Source organism: Manis javanica, chromosome 2 (genome assembly GCF_040802235.1).
Source record: "Manis javanica isolate MJ-LG chromosome 2, MJ_LKY, whole genome shotgun sequence".
NCBI classification, from domain to species: Eukaryota; Metazoa; Chordata; class Mammalia; order Pholidota; family Manidae; genus Manis; species Manis javanica.
The window spans coordinates 2,158,125-2,173,376 of NC_133157.1; the positions used below are offsets into that span (position 1 = coordinate 2,158,125).

The 15,252-nt window shown below is 55.3% G+C and overlaps 1 protein-coding gene across 2 annotated transcripts in view; it reads right to left on the reverse strand.

The window, feature by feature from the left end:
* Positions 1 to 4,265: 4,265 nt before the first annotated feature.
* Positions 4,266 to 15,252, reverse strand: part of OLFM1 (olfactomedin 1) — a 38,948-nt gene continuing 27,961 nt past the window's right edge. For both annotated transcript variants that reach the window (XM_017646009.3, XM_037007734.2), the window contains exons 5-6: positions 14,604 to 14,710; positions 4,266 to 5,906 (exon numbers count right to left, since the gene is read on the reverse strand). In XM_017646009.3, the coding sequence (XP_017501498.1) occupies positions 5,232 to 5,906; positions 14,604 to 14,710 (782 nt within the window). In that variant the 3' untranslated portion in view covers positions 4,266 to 5,231. The remainder of the gene's footprint in view (positions 5,907 to 14,603; positions 14,711 to 15,252) is intronic.

Below are 15,252 nucleotides of genomic sequence, written 5' to 3' on the forward strand. Positions count from 1 at the left end.
GGAGGAATTATGATACTCGGTAAATTCGATATGAGGCACGAATTCTATTTAAGGTTTGTAATTAGGAAGGAAGAAGAAAAGCTATAGATGTAGCATATGAAGGAAACTTGGGAGGATTGATTATTTCTTTGACATATCTTCTTGTATAGTACCTTAAGTATGTATAGGTTTTAAACTACTAACTAATTTGCACACACATATTAACATAATAGGAATACGGTGACATAAACAAAGCAAATCTATAATTACCAGCCATCTCCAGTGAAGCCAAGAAAACCATTTAGGCACCCTAGGCATTTGTGAAAATTTATCTATGATATGATGGATATTGTCCAACTGTACTTGAACCATCAGACAAATTAAAGCAGCCCATTTCTGGGATCTGTTCACATCCCATATGTTCTTTTAACCATAGATAGTCTATAGTCATGAGATTTTGGGGTGCTACAACTTGCACCCCTCCCAACTCCTGGTTGAGTTCCAACAGTACAGATCCAGTCAAATTCGTTGTCTCACTGTATGCACATGCCAGCCTAGACATCTCCCTCCTCCTTCTTATGGCAAGTCCAGGAGACGGTGGGCTGGATGCAGCCACAACCGCAGCATCGTCCGGATCCCTGTGGAGGCTTTTTGATGATCATCCCCCGGCACGAGTCCTCCAGAGAGTGCTGATGCCGGAAGCTCCTCCTCATATCGTATCTTAGTTCATTTTCTGGGTATCCAAGCTAGGCCTTGATCTTCTGCGTAGAAACAAACAGAGCCTTTGCCCACACTTTGACATGCCCTCTACACCACTGTGCAGAACTCATTGGAGGTCAGCACACAGTAACTGCTTTCTTTTTTTTTTTTTTAATTAAGAGAAAGGAATATTATCAGAAAAGAGTACCTCCATAGCTGATCATCTGACACCCTTTAAGTGATCAACATTAAGGATATTTAAAGCATGCGTTTATCTTTGATTTACCAATAGTTTTATCCTGTTAAGGAGTAATCCCCCTTTTCTTTCTTTCTTTCTTTTTTTTTAAAAATTTTTAATCTACACTTACCTGAAGAATACTATGTTTACTATGCTCTCCCCTATATCAGGTCCCCCCTAACAACCACATTACGGTTACTGTCCATCAGCTTAGCAAAATGTGGTAGAGTCACTACTTGTCCTCTCTGTGTTGTGCAGCCCACCCTCCCCTTTCTCCCTCCCCCCCATGCATGCTAATCTTAATACCCCCCTTCTTCTTCCCCCCCCTTATCCCTCCCTGCCCACCCATCCTCCCCAGTTCCTTTCCCTTTGGTACCTGTTAGTCCATTTTTGGGTTCTGTAATTCTGCTGCTGTTTTGTTCCTTCAGTTTTTCCTTTGTTCCTATACTCCTCAGATGAGTGAAATCATTTGGTATTTCTCTTTCTCCGCTTGGCTTATTTCACTGAGCATAATACTCTCCAGCTCCATCCATGTTGCTGCAAATGGTTGGATTTTTCCACTTCTTATGGCTGAGTAGTATTCCATTGTGTATATGTACCACATCTTCTTTATCCATTCATCTACAGATGGACATTTAGGTTGCTTCCAATTCTTGGCTATTTGAAATAGTGCTGCGATAAACATAGGGGTGCATCTGTCTTTCTCAAACTTGATTGCTGCGTTCTTAGGGTAAATTCCTAGGAGTGGAATTCCTGGGTCAAATGGTAGGTCTGTTTTGAGCATTTTGATGCACCTCCATACTGCTTTCCACAATGGTTGAACTAATTTACATTCCCACCAGCAGTGTAGGAGGGTTCCCCTTTCTCCACAGCCTCGCCAACATTTGTTGTTGTTTGTCTTTTGGATGGCAGCTATCCTTACTGGTGTGAGGTGATACCTCATTGTAGTTTTAATTTGCATTTCTCTGATAATTAGCGATGTGGAGCATCTTTTCATGTGTCTCTTGGCCATCTGTATTTCTTTTTTGGAGAACTGTCTGTTCAGTTCCTCTGCCCATTTTTTAATTGGGTTATTTGTTTTTTGTTTGTTGAGGCGTGTGAGCTCTTTATATATTCTGGACGTCAAGCCTTTATCAGATCTGTCATTTTCAAATATATTCTCCCATACTGTAGGGTTCCTTTTTGTTCTATTGATGGTGTCTTTCGCTGTACAGAAGCTTTTCAGCTTAATGTAGTCCCACTTGCTCATTTTTGCTGTTGTTTTCCTTGCCCGGGGAGATATGTTCAAGAAGAGATCACTCATGTTTATATCTAAGAGGTTTTTGCCTATGTTTTTTTCCAAGAGTTTAATGGTTTCGTGACTTACATTCAGGTCTTTGATCCATTTTGAGTTTACCTTTGTATATGGGGTTAGACAATGGTCCAGTTTCATTCTCCTACATGTAGCTGTCCAGTTTTGCCAGCACCATCTGTTGAAGAGACTGTCATTTTGCCATTGTATGTCCATGGCTCCTTTATCAAATATTAATTGACCATATATGTTTGGGTTAATTTCTGGGGTCTCTAATCTGTTCCACTGGTCTGTGCAGGCCAAACTTTTAATAAAGAAAATTTATCCACAGTTCTTCTGCCATCCGCTGAAATATTCCGTTATTAGAATCTGGGAGAGTTAGTGGTGGGCCGGTTGTTTTATTTCTCCGTGGATGGAACCATTTTTCTTGTGTATTTAATATCCTGGAGGAATATTTTCCCTACCCAATACTCGGTCCAAGACAGCCAGTCCACCGAGGACCTCCGGGTCATTGTTTCGTCATCTGGTGACTCGGGACAGGTTATTTGTACATTTGTGTTTTCCTCGGTCATTAAGGGGGAATTATGAAGAAATTGGCCCATAATCGCAGCTCTGATTACAGGACAATCCCTGCCCTTGGAGCTCGGACAGGCCCCCATCGCATCAGGAATGGTCGGTGGCCTTGCAGACGGTGTTAACGGCTTTACTGAGACTCAGGGCTTTTGTGTGAATGACCCCCCCCACCCCCATCTCCCATGAGGAGGATTTTGTATGTTGTCTCACTCCAGGATAATTTGTAAACGTAGAAATATGAAAATGCCCCCTGTTTCCAAAAGTTTTAATGGGTCGTCCTGCGGTGGTGCCGGGGCCGACTTGCTCAGGGAGGCCTTCCAGCTCACAGGGCTGCAATGGAGGATCAGGCTCTCCGGCCCCTCCGGCCCCTCCTCTCCGTGATGCTGCCGTTCAGCGAGCCTCCGAGGTCCCCAGCAGGAGGAAGGTGAGCAGCAGCAATAAGAGAGGATTCTTAGGACTTTCGGTCTTGGTCTTGGTCGATTACCAAAGGTCTGGGTCCCCAAATCCCAAAGACGATACTGGGTGTAAGAGGATCACAGATGGTGGGGAGAAGCAGCCGATGAGAATGGGTAACACAGGAAAGACTTGACGGGGCACAGGAAGAAGGGCTCCTCCTTGGCGATGGGGACGAGAACCTTCCAGAATGCAGGACCTCTGAGCTGGAGGGGGAAGGGCCGTGGGGAGGGCAGGGGGTGTGAACGTCACTGCACCCCGTCCAACCCCACCTAGGCTCTGGCCCAGCTGTCTTTCCAGGACGAATGTCAGAAATGCGGGAGGCTCTTTTGGGAACATGTCACCTCCTTTACTCCCTGGTTCGAGCCCAGTGCTGCCACAGGGTGCTGGCTGTCCCAGCAGAGCCAAGGGCCGGAGGGTGGGTACCCAGGGAGCCTTACTTTGACACTCTTCCCCTTTGGCGGGCAGGAGCCCCGGGGCACTCCAGAATGTCTCGGGACATTGACGCGTGGCCTGTCCTGTGGGGACCTCAGGGCCTGCCTAGAGGCAGGGGTCGACCGGACATGGACAGGCACAGTGGGCTGTGTGCTGGCCCGGTCACCTCAAATGCACAAGGTTCCCCGTCTCCCAGCCTGGGGACCCAGATCCCAGAGAGGCCAGCCGCTTGCTGCCCTAGGGAGCGAACCCGGGTTTGTGTCTACTGCGTCTTCAGCAGCTGCTCCCCAGCACCCCATCCCCCGCCGTGTCTACACAGGTGCCTGTCCCAGACTCTGTCCAGAGGTGTCCTTGTAGGAGCTGGAAGGTGGGGGGTGGGGGTGGGATTCCCTGCCGTTCAGCCCTCGGATTCAGGCTCACCAGCAGCGAGGGCGACTACAAGCTGTTCTCCACGCTCTGAGTTTGGAGGGATGGGTGGTAAGAGACCCCGTGGGAAATGTGTCCAGAGCGTGAGAGGACCACCCCACTCTGGACCATGTCTGCGAGGACCTGGACGTCTTGGTCATTTTAGAACCCCCAGGAATGATGAGAACCAAAAACATCTCCTAATATTTTTATTGTTCCTTAGATAACTGGATAGTACAAAGTTCCCCTCTTTGTTACTTAAAAAATGTACTTTCCACACACTGTTGCCCTCAGGAACATTCCTTTCCTGTTGGAAACTGAAATTCGTCTAGATAAGCCCTTCTCATCTGTGGCTACATTATTTAGATAATTTAACAAGAAGAGAATAATTCCTTTGACCGTTGCTAACATGAACTTGATCGTCTCTAAGGGTGAACACTGATTTTTTTTTTCTTTTTAGGAAGGAAAACCATCCACTTATTAATCCAGACTACGGCATTGCATTTACAACATTAATTGCATAAACTGAACATACAGAGGTACCACCTCGAGGAAACAGACGGACGCTGCACGATACATCTACGGGGCACGTGAGTTCACACGGGTGGGCGCTGTGACTGTCCACGGGCAACTTGGAGTCTCAGCACAGTTAACTTAAGACACAACACACGGTCGAGAAACAGCAGCTGTGATGGGATGTGAGTTAAACTAGCCTACGTGGACCCCTTGGACGCTGAGCGTGGCCTGGGGGATTCTCAAGGAGACACAACCACGCCCATCAGAGCTGACCACAATCTAAGGAAATGTCCATGCGATTCTAACGGTGGGATGTTCTGGGGCGAGAATTGGCCAACAGTCATTGCCTTCCCTTTTTAGTATGTGATTTGACCAGAAAGGGGATGGGGGTGGGGGTGGGGAGGGCCAGGGAGTCCTGGGCTGCAGTTCCAGCTGCAGAAACGGGGGCTTCTTCCCTGCGCGTCACCCCCGCGGCTTGACCTAGAGAAACATGGAGGTGGTGTCGTCCCGAGATGCCGGAACCCGTGTTGCTGATGATTTGTCAAAATGAGTATTATTAGTCTCACTGGGATCATTTTGGCAGCCATGTCCCAGAACTTCCACACGGGTGAGGACTCGGACCCTGGCTTCTAGAGGAGGCAGCTACAACTCGTCCGAGCGGATGACGTGGAAGAGGGTGACGTTGTAGAGGATCTGGTGGCCGTTGTTCCAGGCGTACAGGGCGCGGTCCTTGGGGTTGTAGTCCAGCATGGAGATGTGGGAGTACTTGTTCTGGAAGGGGATGTCGATGTACTCGTAGGTCGAGGCGTTGGTCTGGTATGCGTAGTGCACCTTGGTGCCCCCCGAGTAGCCGTTGGTGACGTAGAGGGTCCCGCAAATGATGAAGGCCTCGCCGGCGCTGCGCTTGGGGTAGCTCGTGTTCCAGGTGTGCAGCACCTGCAGGGACACGGGGTCCAGTTTGCTGATGACGATGTTGCCAGCATTCTGGTTGGTGGCGTAGACGGCCCACAGCCCGTTCTCGTCCACCATGAGGTCGATGTCCGAGTGGCCGCCCCAGGCATAGTGGTACATGTTGTTGTAGCCGGCGTAGTCCAGGCTGCGGGTCTTGAGGATGGTCTCGGTCCTCAGGTCGAACCTGATGACGATGTGGCTCTGGAACTTGTTGAAGTAGATGGACCCGTTGTAGACCACCTGCCCCGTGCCTGACCAGGGGTGTGGGAGGCGGTGGGACGTGAAATTGTCCGTGGTCATGAAGTCGATCATGGATTTGTACTCGCGGACGAAGCGGTTGTTGTGGTAGCCGTCCATGTACCAAACCTGAGGAGAGAGCAGTACCTGTTAGCGGTTCCCAAGGCGGACAGAGGGCCCCTCACCCCGAGGCAGCCTCTCTCGAATGTGGAATTTACTTCACTCAGCACTGCGAGCAGGGGCCGGGGGACCCGGGGGGAGAATGGTTAAGATTAAAGAAGTCATGCCCTTCCTCCAAACCCACACAGCACCTCCCAGAAGGACAGGGCTGTTCCCCGGCAGGGAACATGTGCTCTGTGGAGGGTGGGGGACACTGATGCCCCGCGGTCGCCCTCTGTGCATGCGCTGCAGCCGCCCTCTCCAGCCCCGACACCGAGCCCTCTGTTTGGGATGCTTCCGGGCTGTGTGGCGGCAGACACACCTGTTTGTTAGCTGGCTGAGGGCACACAGTAGGTGTGCACACCTATTTGGGGAAGGAGAGAACTCAGACCGTGTATAGAAATCCCAAGCCAGTCACTCGGCATTGGAAAGGGTGTGGCTGCCTGGGTCCTCGCGAGGCCAGATGCTCGCAGCGCCAGGCAGCGCTGGTCTGCCGTATGGACCCATTCTCAAGCCCCAGGCACGGCGATCTCCTGAATCCACCTGGCACCCTTGTCAGGCTTCTGCATGCCACAGGGCACACGCCATTAGTCTGGCCTTTGGGATGCTGAGAGAGTGATCACTCTTTGTCACACCCAACCTGGGAAAAGTGTCTCTCCAAGAGGAATGGGGGCCTTTGCCCAAGGCCCTGATTGTCACAATCAAGCACAAGCCCAGTAGCGGCCCGAGTTCGGGGTTACAGAGGAAGAGATTTCAGATTATTGCTTAAATGCCAGTTGACTTGAAAACTGTCTAGACTTTGTATCAAACGTTTAAGTCATTTTCAACCAATATGGGAGCAAATTAGAAAGCATCGCAGTTAGTCAGACGGAAATCTGCTGGGCTACTGCGGGCCCGGTGCATCTGTCTGGCAATAACACAGCTGCTTGATCCATCAAGGGCTCTCTGCGAGCTGCAGGAGAGATTACGGATGCGGGAGCTTAAAGATGCAGCATTACACATGCGTTAAAAATTAAAAAAAACCCATAACCTTGTTCCTGAGACATCCATTCAGATGCTTGGAGGCAGATGCGCTTTTTGTTTTTAATGAGATTTTTTTTTTCAAACACTGGGTCTCCTGTGAGGCTTTGATCACCCTCAGCCTCCCATAGACCAGCCCTCAGCGATGTGGGTCTCGGGTTAGAACCAGCGACGGCAGACCTGTGGGGGCATCAGGGGCACGTGGGAGGGTGTGTAGAGCACCCCCCGACACACGTTGCCCAGAAGCCGACCCCCTGCCTCGGCTCGGCTGTCTCCCGACACGGGGGCACCGCCGCTTTCAAGACTCAGCTCAAACGAGCTCCCCCTGGCCATCTCCTGACCACCTCTGAAGGGCCTGCCTCAGCGAGGAGAATACTTTTTGGATGTCTGCAAACATCTGCCTCCCTTACAAGCGGGCCTTTGGCAGTGGGGCCCCTGCCCGAGGCATCCCTGTACCCCTGGGGTCCAGCGCCTCCTTCCTATGGGCAGAGTGGGGGAAAATCAGCATCAAATTACTAAGGATTTTTAAACTACCTTTTCCTCCTGCAAACTTGCAAACTGGACACGGTGCACACCACCTTCAGAAAATGCAATGTAGCCTGGGAGGAAAATCGGCACAGAGCGCTAACTACCTAACAAGCAGCTCTTGGCTGATGGCTCTAGGTCACCACTGAGAAGCCACACCACAGAAGGAGGGGCATAACCAGAGGCCAGGGCCTCATGGTAAGAGCCCCCTCCTCTGAGTATGTTCATTCTGATCCCACCTGAAACACCTTCTCCTTCCCCTCCTATCTGAGTCCTGCTCAGGTGGAACCCTGATACCTCCAGGAGCCCCCTCAGGTCCCCCGAGCTATCTGGCCTCGCTTGAACCCCTGCATCTGAGCTCCGGGGCCTGGAGCCAGCAGTCCTCAGCCTGGCTGCTGTCTGTGTCCCTGACTTTGACACCCCAGGGCAGTTACATCAGACCTGTGGGGGTGAGCCAGGCATTCGTGCTGGTTCCAGCTTCTGGGTGATTCTAACTGCAGGCGAGGTACCCTCTCCCGCCTGGCCCCGGGGCAGCGCATTTCATGACCTGAGCACACCTGGACTTTGTGGGGCTCTCAGCCTGGGCTCCTCACCTGAGCAGCTTAAAAGCCCTGGGCTGGGTCCTAGCTGGACTAGTCTGATGTAGCGGGTTTGAGTTCTGGCCTTGGCACCAAGATTTTAAAAACCTGCCCACTTAAAATGCAGAAGCCAAATTGAAAACCACGACTCTGGCTGCACAGCAAGCAGGTGGGGCCAGAGCCCCTCCCCACAGCCTCCCCAACGCCACTCAGGGCCACGCCCGGGGGGAAACTGAGTCCTCGACAGACTGACGGCTTGGGGGTTCTCGTCCCCAGCCCGGGTCCAAGACCAATGTCCCAGCAAGGCTGAGCTCCCAGAATGCACAGGGGCATGGGGACGGGCTGCACTGGCCTCTGGAGAAGTCTGGGGGTCCAGCTCCCTGCTGGAGGCCAGACCCAGCCAGGAAGGAGCCTCGGGGCAGTTTCTCAGCCTTGGCATACAGCATTTGGCATTTATAGGCAGCTGGGATTCTGGGCCACACCTGCAGTTTAGTCTCTGGGAAGGGAGCCCCAAAGAGGCTCCAGCTGTCAGGGTGTCACCCTTCTGGGAGGACCCATCTTTTTCTCATCAGGACCCAAAGTCACCCAGATAAAACCAAGAGCAGAGCCGGGGTGTCAAGATGCCTTGACACTTGCCTGTCTTCACACGGACTTGGCTCTGGGTGCTGGCATTCTCCTGGCTTCCAATTTTCAAGCACACGTGTGTACCAGGGGCACTGGCATTACCCCATTTTCAGACTAGAAACTGGCCAGAGGGCTTGGGTGCTGTAGCAATGGCCAGACACTGACAAACTCAGGTGACCAAGCCCTGTGCTCGAAACTCTGGCCCAGGCCAGGGGCTCTCAACTGGGGGGGTTCTGTGCCCAGGGACGGGTGGAGGTGGCCACTGTCACCTGGGGCAGGAAACCAGGGGGCTGCCGACACCCCCGCACTGTACTGCATGGTCCTCAACAGACAGTGGTGCCATCCCGACGGCAGCAGGGTGGGCCAAAGCCCTGCAGCGGGTGAGGGTACCCCAGGCCGGGAGTCTGGCCTGGCCAAGTGGTCCGTCGGTTCCCCTCTTTCCCTGCTAAAGGTCCTGGGATGCAACGGGAGACAGCTGCGGGACCAGGGCCTCTGGCTTTGGAGGCCACAGAGCTGGGGGTGTTGACAGTGAGTGCAGATAGCACACGCCCCCGAGTTTCTTTTGAGGCGAGAACAGCACAAGAAGACATTTCTTTCCTGCGGGGAGCCTGAATCGAGGCACACCCGCCCCTGACCGTTAAGGGTGCTGGTGGTCTTGAGGAAGAGCTTGCGGACATGTAGTCCACCTGGAGTTGTCGTCCCAAATAAAGGTGTGGGCTCCTCTGTTCCTGCCTTCACGGAACGGGGTTGGGTGACATTCTCTTGATGCTGTCACCGGCTTCCTATGCTAGAGGCTCCGAAGGCGGCTGAGGGTCACTTGAGGCCACAGACACCACCTCAGAGTGCCACCTACCACGAAAATGGTGGCCTGAGCCTCCCCTCCCCTTCGCTAGGCCACCAGCTCTCTGCTGGCCTCCGGCCTGGCTGCCACCTGAGCGGACCTGACAGGACTCCAGTCTGGCCCTTACTCACCCCCCTAAACCGGACTCCTCGGCCCCACTGCCTCCCGCAGCACATGTCTGGCCCTCTGCACCCGGCAGGCCACCTGCGTGGCTCTCCAACACAACCTGTCCTGGGCCTCCCTGCCCGGCACGTGCTGCTCCCACTACGGCGCCCCCCCATCTCCTCAGGGAGCTTTCCAATGCCACCTCCTGGGCCCCCAGAAGGGGAGGTCTCAGTAGTGGGGTGAACGGTGGCTCCAAAAAGATATGTCCGAATCCGGGAACCGGTGAGTGTGACCTTCTTTGTAAAAAGGGTCTTTGCCGATGTCTTCAAGCATCTCTGGATGAGATCGTCTTGCATTGGGGTGGGCCCCACACCCAGCCTGCTGTCCTTACAAAGATGGAAGAGGAGAGCCATGTGGCAAAGGAGGCAGAGACTGGAGGGGCTGCAGCCGGGACCACCTGGACCACCAGAGCAGGTAGGAAGGGTCTGCCCTGTGCCTTCGCGCTTCTGGTCTCCAGGACTGGGAGAGAATGGCTTTCAGATCTTCTGAGCTGCCCTGGGCGTGGAGATCTGTTACACCCGGTGGACTGCCACATCATCCTTGCCGACAGGGGTGTCCCTGTCTGTCTCTCCCAACTCTGAGCCCAGAGGGGAGGGCCTCTCATGACCACTGTGGCCCCAGCACCTGCCCCATGTGGCTCAAGGCACCTCTGTGGCTCTGGGGACTCCACGGATTAGAGGCTCCCATGAGGCTGGGGGCACTCAGATGGCCAAGACAAGGGAGGCCTCCCAGCCAGTCTGCTGGGGGTCTGGGCCCCACACTTCAGCATGTGCCCCGGGATGGGGTGCTGCTGTCCCACTCTAGGCCTCAGCTCCCCTGGCTGCAAAAGGGTTCATTAGGCCCTCCTACGTATGATTGTTCAGTAACCACCAGCTGTGAACATTCCTGATGCCACCTCCTGGGCCCCCAGAAGGGGAGGTCTCAGTAGTGGGGTGAACAGAATGAACGGGCTTGTTACCCTTCGTGGGTTAGACAGCCCTCGAAGCCTTCCAGGGCTCGCCAGCCCCACATCCGGCCAAAGGGAAGAGGCTCTATGGCCTCCAGGGCCATGGGAGTGGGGGACTGCGTGCGTAGCTCCTCCGAAAAGTGAGCCCACAGCAAGGTCAGCCTTGGACACAGCCCAGAGCCTCAGTGACATCCAGACCACGGTGCTGTCCCCCATGGGATCCCAGAAGCCTAGGCAGGGCAGGGGTCCCGGGGCCCACCGGCTCCAGACCCCTGTTCAGAGGCCCAGAGACTTGGAGGGAACTGGCTGTTGACATTCCATTCCTTGACTCTGCCTGCCTTTGGGGGACTGGCCCCAGCACCCCCACAAACCCCCTGGAAGGCCCCTGTGCCAGAAAAGATAAAACAAATCTTAGATTTTTCATTTGTAAGTGCCAGACTCGGAGGGGGTGAGCTCAAGAAGTTCACCAGAACCAAAACAGCACCCCCAGTAAGGAAACCCAGGCCTCCCCATCTCGTCTGCATTTCCGTTCCAGGTGGGGGTTTACTGAGGCTTGGGGTTCTCCTGATTGTCTGCTTTCCAGTGAGGAGGGCAATCTCAGTTCAGGGCAGGGCGGGGTGGGGGCATCAGTCTGGTACCACTCTGCAAAAGGCACTGATGTGGCCATGGAGTGAGGAGCTACAGCAGAGCCAGCACCCCGAGACCGTGTCTGCTCCCCCAGAGGAGGGGCTGGAGGGGTGCCCGCGTCCACCGAGCACCTGCCTGCAGGCTCTGGTGGCCACCGGCCACACCTGATTGTCTACCACATTTCGGATAACTTGGCCTTCAAGCAATGGCGTTCCACACGACCCTTATAAAATACCAGGATGGCTTTGACCACGTTTCGATGACAGGGAGGACTTTCAAACACCGAGCCAAGCTCACTGTTGTCCATAAAAATGTAACGTCTCGGTGATGATCTCACCCTGACACTGAACTTCCTGGGGCGGCCAGGAGGGGATGGGCCCCCTTCTAATGTCTGACATGAGCCGGCCTGGGACTGCAGGGGGCAAACAGGCCAGTCAGAGGGAAGGCGGTCACCAGACTCCACAGGGCAGTCAACGCATCCAGAGTGGGGGAAGGGGGTTGTGTGGGGAAGGGCACAGCCTGGCATCAGGGTGCCATCAGAAGCATGTGGGTACATCACTTGGACATGGTGGGAGAGCACCAGAGCCCAGAACAGCGCCTGGCACACGTCTGGTGCTTTGTGAACGAGTCAGGGCAAAGGACACAAAGGGGCCCAAGCTAACTCTGCTCAGTGCAAAGGCAGTGGGCCCTCGGAGCTGCGCAGGCTCTCCTGCGGCCCTGTAGATGGGCTCTCTGAAATTCTCAGGTGTCCCCGAAATTCTTCCCTCCCTGGGACCTTTGGCCACCCCCCTCCTGCCACACCCTCTGTGGCAGCCCACACTGAAGCTGACGCGGATGGAGATAGTTGTTCTCTGCATGTGTGGGATCAAAACTGGATGGGAGAATGAAGCTCAAAATAAAACAAAACAGCGCTTGCTCCTCCGGATCAATGTCGGGGCCTGGGGACCTGTCGGTTAGCAGGGGGCAGCGGCGACAGTCACTTACTTAGCAGGAGGGTTCAAGGTGGCTGTGCTGAGTAAGTGGCTGGAATGGCCTGAACCCAACTTGGGGTGGGGCTGCCAACTTTCCGAAGTGCCCCTGGGGGCCCTGCCAGCCCAGCCCTGCCTCCTCCCTTGCTGAATCCTCAGCTCCCCATGAAGACCCCTCTTCCCACCGTCCCTTCTCTGTCCATCACTAGGGCCTCCTTTCCTGGAGGGCGATCAAATCATCAAGCAGAAAATAGATGTCTAACTATCAAAAGCATCCATTGCCACACCGAGGGCGCTGTGAACTACAGCCTCACTGCCCCAGGACATGAGGGCAGGGGGTGGGGTGGGGAACAGCCGCTTCCATCCTTGGTGTCAGAAAAGATCATCTGACTAGGCTCTGCACAAAGGAAACTGATACCAAAGGACATTCAGTCCACCCGGAGGCTTCTCTGCAGCGTCAGGTATGGGTGGAGTCCAGACTGGGGCTCACCCTCTGGGCACCAAGGGCATTGGCTTTGCCTCCTGGATGCCAGCAGGCCTGCCTGGGTTTGTGGGGTGTGGGGGCGGGCAGACTGCAGGCAGGGGAGAGGGCGGCTGGGGGGCTGGTAGCGGGAGACCCAGCCTGGAAGGTCAGCCGGCCTTTCCCGACACTCCGCAGGTCCTGGACCTGGGTTTTCTCATCAGCACAGCGGGGACAGCAGCCGCCGGCGGAGGGGTCGCTCCAGGACCCGACCAGGAGGGCGCGCAGAGCGCCCAGTGAAGGGCTCGCCTGCTTTACAGGCACAGAGCTGCCTCCTGTGTGGGTGGGGCCAGGGTGGGGCCTCCACGGCGCCCAGTCCCGCAGACCCGCCAGCATCATCTTGTTTTTCTTTCTGTATTACCGCGTTGAGCACCAACCACCATCTGTGGCAAACACCAGCGTGCTCCTAACCAAACTGGGAGCAGAGGTGGGGTTTTCCAGGTGGGATGCGGACTAGAACAACAGTCCCAGTAACAATTAGCCAATTCAATTGTTAGAAAGCTTGCAGGCACCAGCTGGCTGTCACCATTCAGAAGGCGCACAAAACCAACCTTTACCCTGAGCCCAGTCCCGTCCGGGGTTCACTGTCCATAGCCAGCCCCCCACCGCCTCCCCAGCAAAGCGTGGGCAGGGCCATCTCGAAGGGCTGCTGGCCTGCCGGGGCGGCGGGGGGTTCCTCCCACGGGAGTCTGGTGGATAAAGGCAAACGACAGGCTTCCAGGAAGCCTGTCAATGTCCCCCCATCTCTCTCCCCCACAGGAAGAAAGTGTGCCAAGCTCAATGCCGCCTCATCTTTAAATACAAGCGATCATGAGTTAAGCTGCCTCTTAAGTGGCAGTCTGGGGGTACAGAGGTCAGAAGCCTCAGGAGAACAGAATCCATCCATTTCCATTAAAGATCCTCCAGACAAGGCTCAGCGCATCTCAAATTTCAAAGCCCCTCTCAATCCTGCCTGGAGGGAGAGTCGAAGTTTTTAAGTTGCTTATTTTCTGAACCTCCTGCGAGTCCCTGAAGGCAAGGGACGGAAACACCCAGACTGTGGGCCTGCCCCCTCTGGGGGCAGCATCAGGGTGGACCCCCCAAGGACGGAGAAGGCCCGACAGCTTCTCTCCTCACCAAAAGGCCTGGCGCGTCCTCCTGGCGGAGGGCCCATAAGGCGGTGCTGTCCTGACTCACAGCTGGGGCTGCACAGTGTCAGTTCCCCCCAGCCAGCCCGCCCTCGGCCCCCCACATCCCCAGGGGTCTCAAACCCCAGGAGACTGCCACCCACCCAATCAAGACACATGTGGTGGTTCTTTCTCCTTGTCTGAGTTTTTACTCAGGGGGAAAGTCTACAAAAAAGTACTCCGTCTCTTTCTTAAATCAAAAGGGAACATGAGTTCCCATCAGCCATGAAAGGAATGGCAAATGAAATACAAATGAGGTGTCATTAAAACAAGAAAGGCCGGGTGGCTGCTTCCTGGAGTGGCAGCGGCTGGCAACTGGGAACTGGGAACTGGGAGGGTTTTAGCCGGGAGCCAGGCTGAGCCACACGCGGGCCCAGGGACGGGGCGCGCTGGCAGGGGCACTGTCGTCGCCATCGCCCTCATAGCATGCCCTGTCCCTGTCTGTGACTCGGGGTTATCAGCACCTCAGTAAGGGACCTGGGCCGTTCCCCAGAGTCTCCCAGAACAAACCCTCCCGGGGTGTAGGCCCTGCTCTGTCCCCACCGCTGGAGTGGCCAGCTGGGTAGGTGGGCACACTGGCATTGGAGTGAGGGCCAGACGCTTGGGGGTGGAGACCAGGCCCATGAGAGCACCCCTGAACAAATGACCCCCGATCCAGGCCAGGGTGGGGCTGGGGGAGGCACTTACTCTGTTATCGCCTTCTGGGGCCAGAGGGTCTGTCATCCAGGACCCAAACCTTGATCCGGAGGTCTTGACGGTCACTGGGTCACTGATGCCTGTCAGCTTCCCACAAGCTGGAAGAGAGTCACAGGAGGAGGAGGTGAGTGCCCAGGCCCCCTGGACTGCCCCCGGGGGTCCCTGTCCCGCAGCCCCTCCCGGTCTGGGATGTGTGCCTGGTAGACGCCTACACCCTTGTTCTTCCTGGTGACACCCTGGCCCCGATGCCGGATAAGCTACCCCTCCCCTAAACAGACAGCAACTCAGCCAGGGCAGGCAGGGAGGGGACCACATGGCCGGGGTGGGGTGCCAGTGCAGCCCCTGGGGGCAGGTCAGCCTCGCCTGCCCGCACCGGGTCTCCTCCCCTGGGAAGCGGGATGGCTGCAGTTTGACACCCGGGGCTGCTGGAGGGAGGGGATTGTAATGGCTGGTGCATGTTGGGCACGCTGTGGGGCTCCATGCCAGCCACTGTGCGAGGCAGATTTGCTTCATGGGGCAACAGGACTTGGGAGCTGCATGACAAAGTGCCCACCCCTCTGCACCCCTCCCAGGAGAAAGGCCGGCTGCCCTCACCCAGGAGCCCAGGGCGGGGTTGCCCCATCTGCCTGGACGGGGCCCC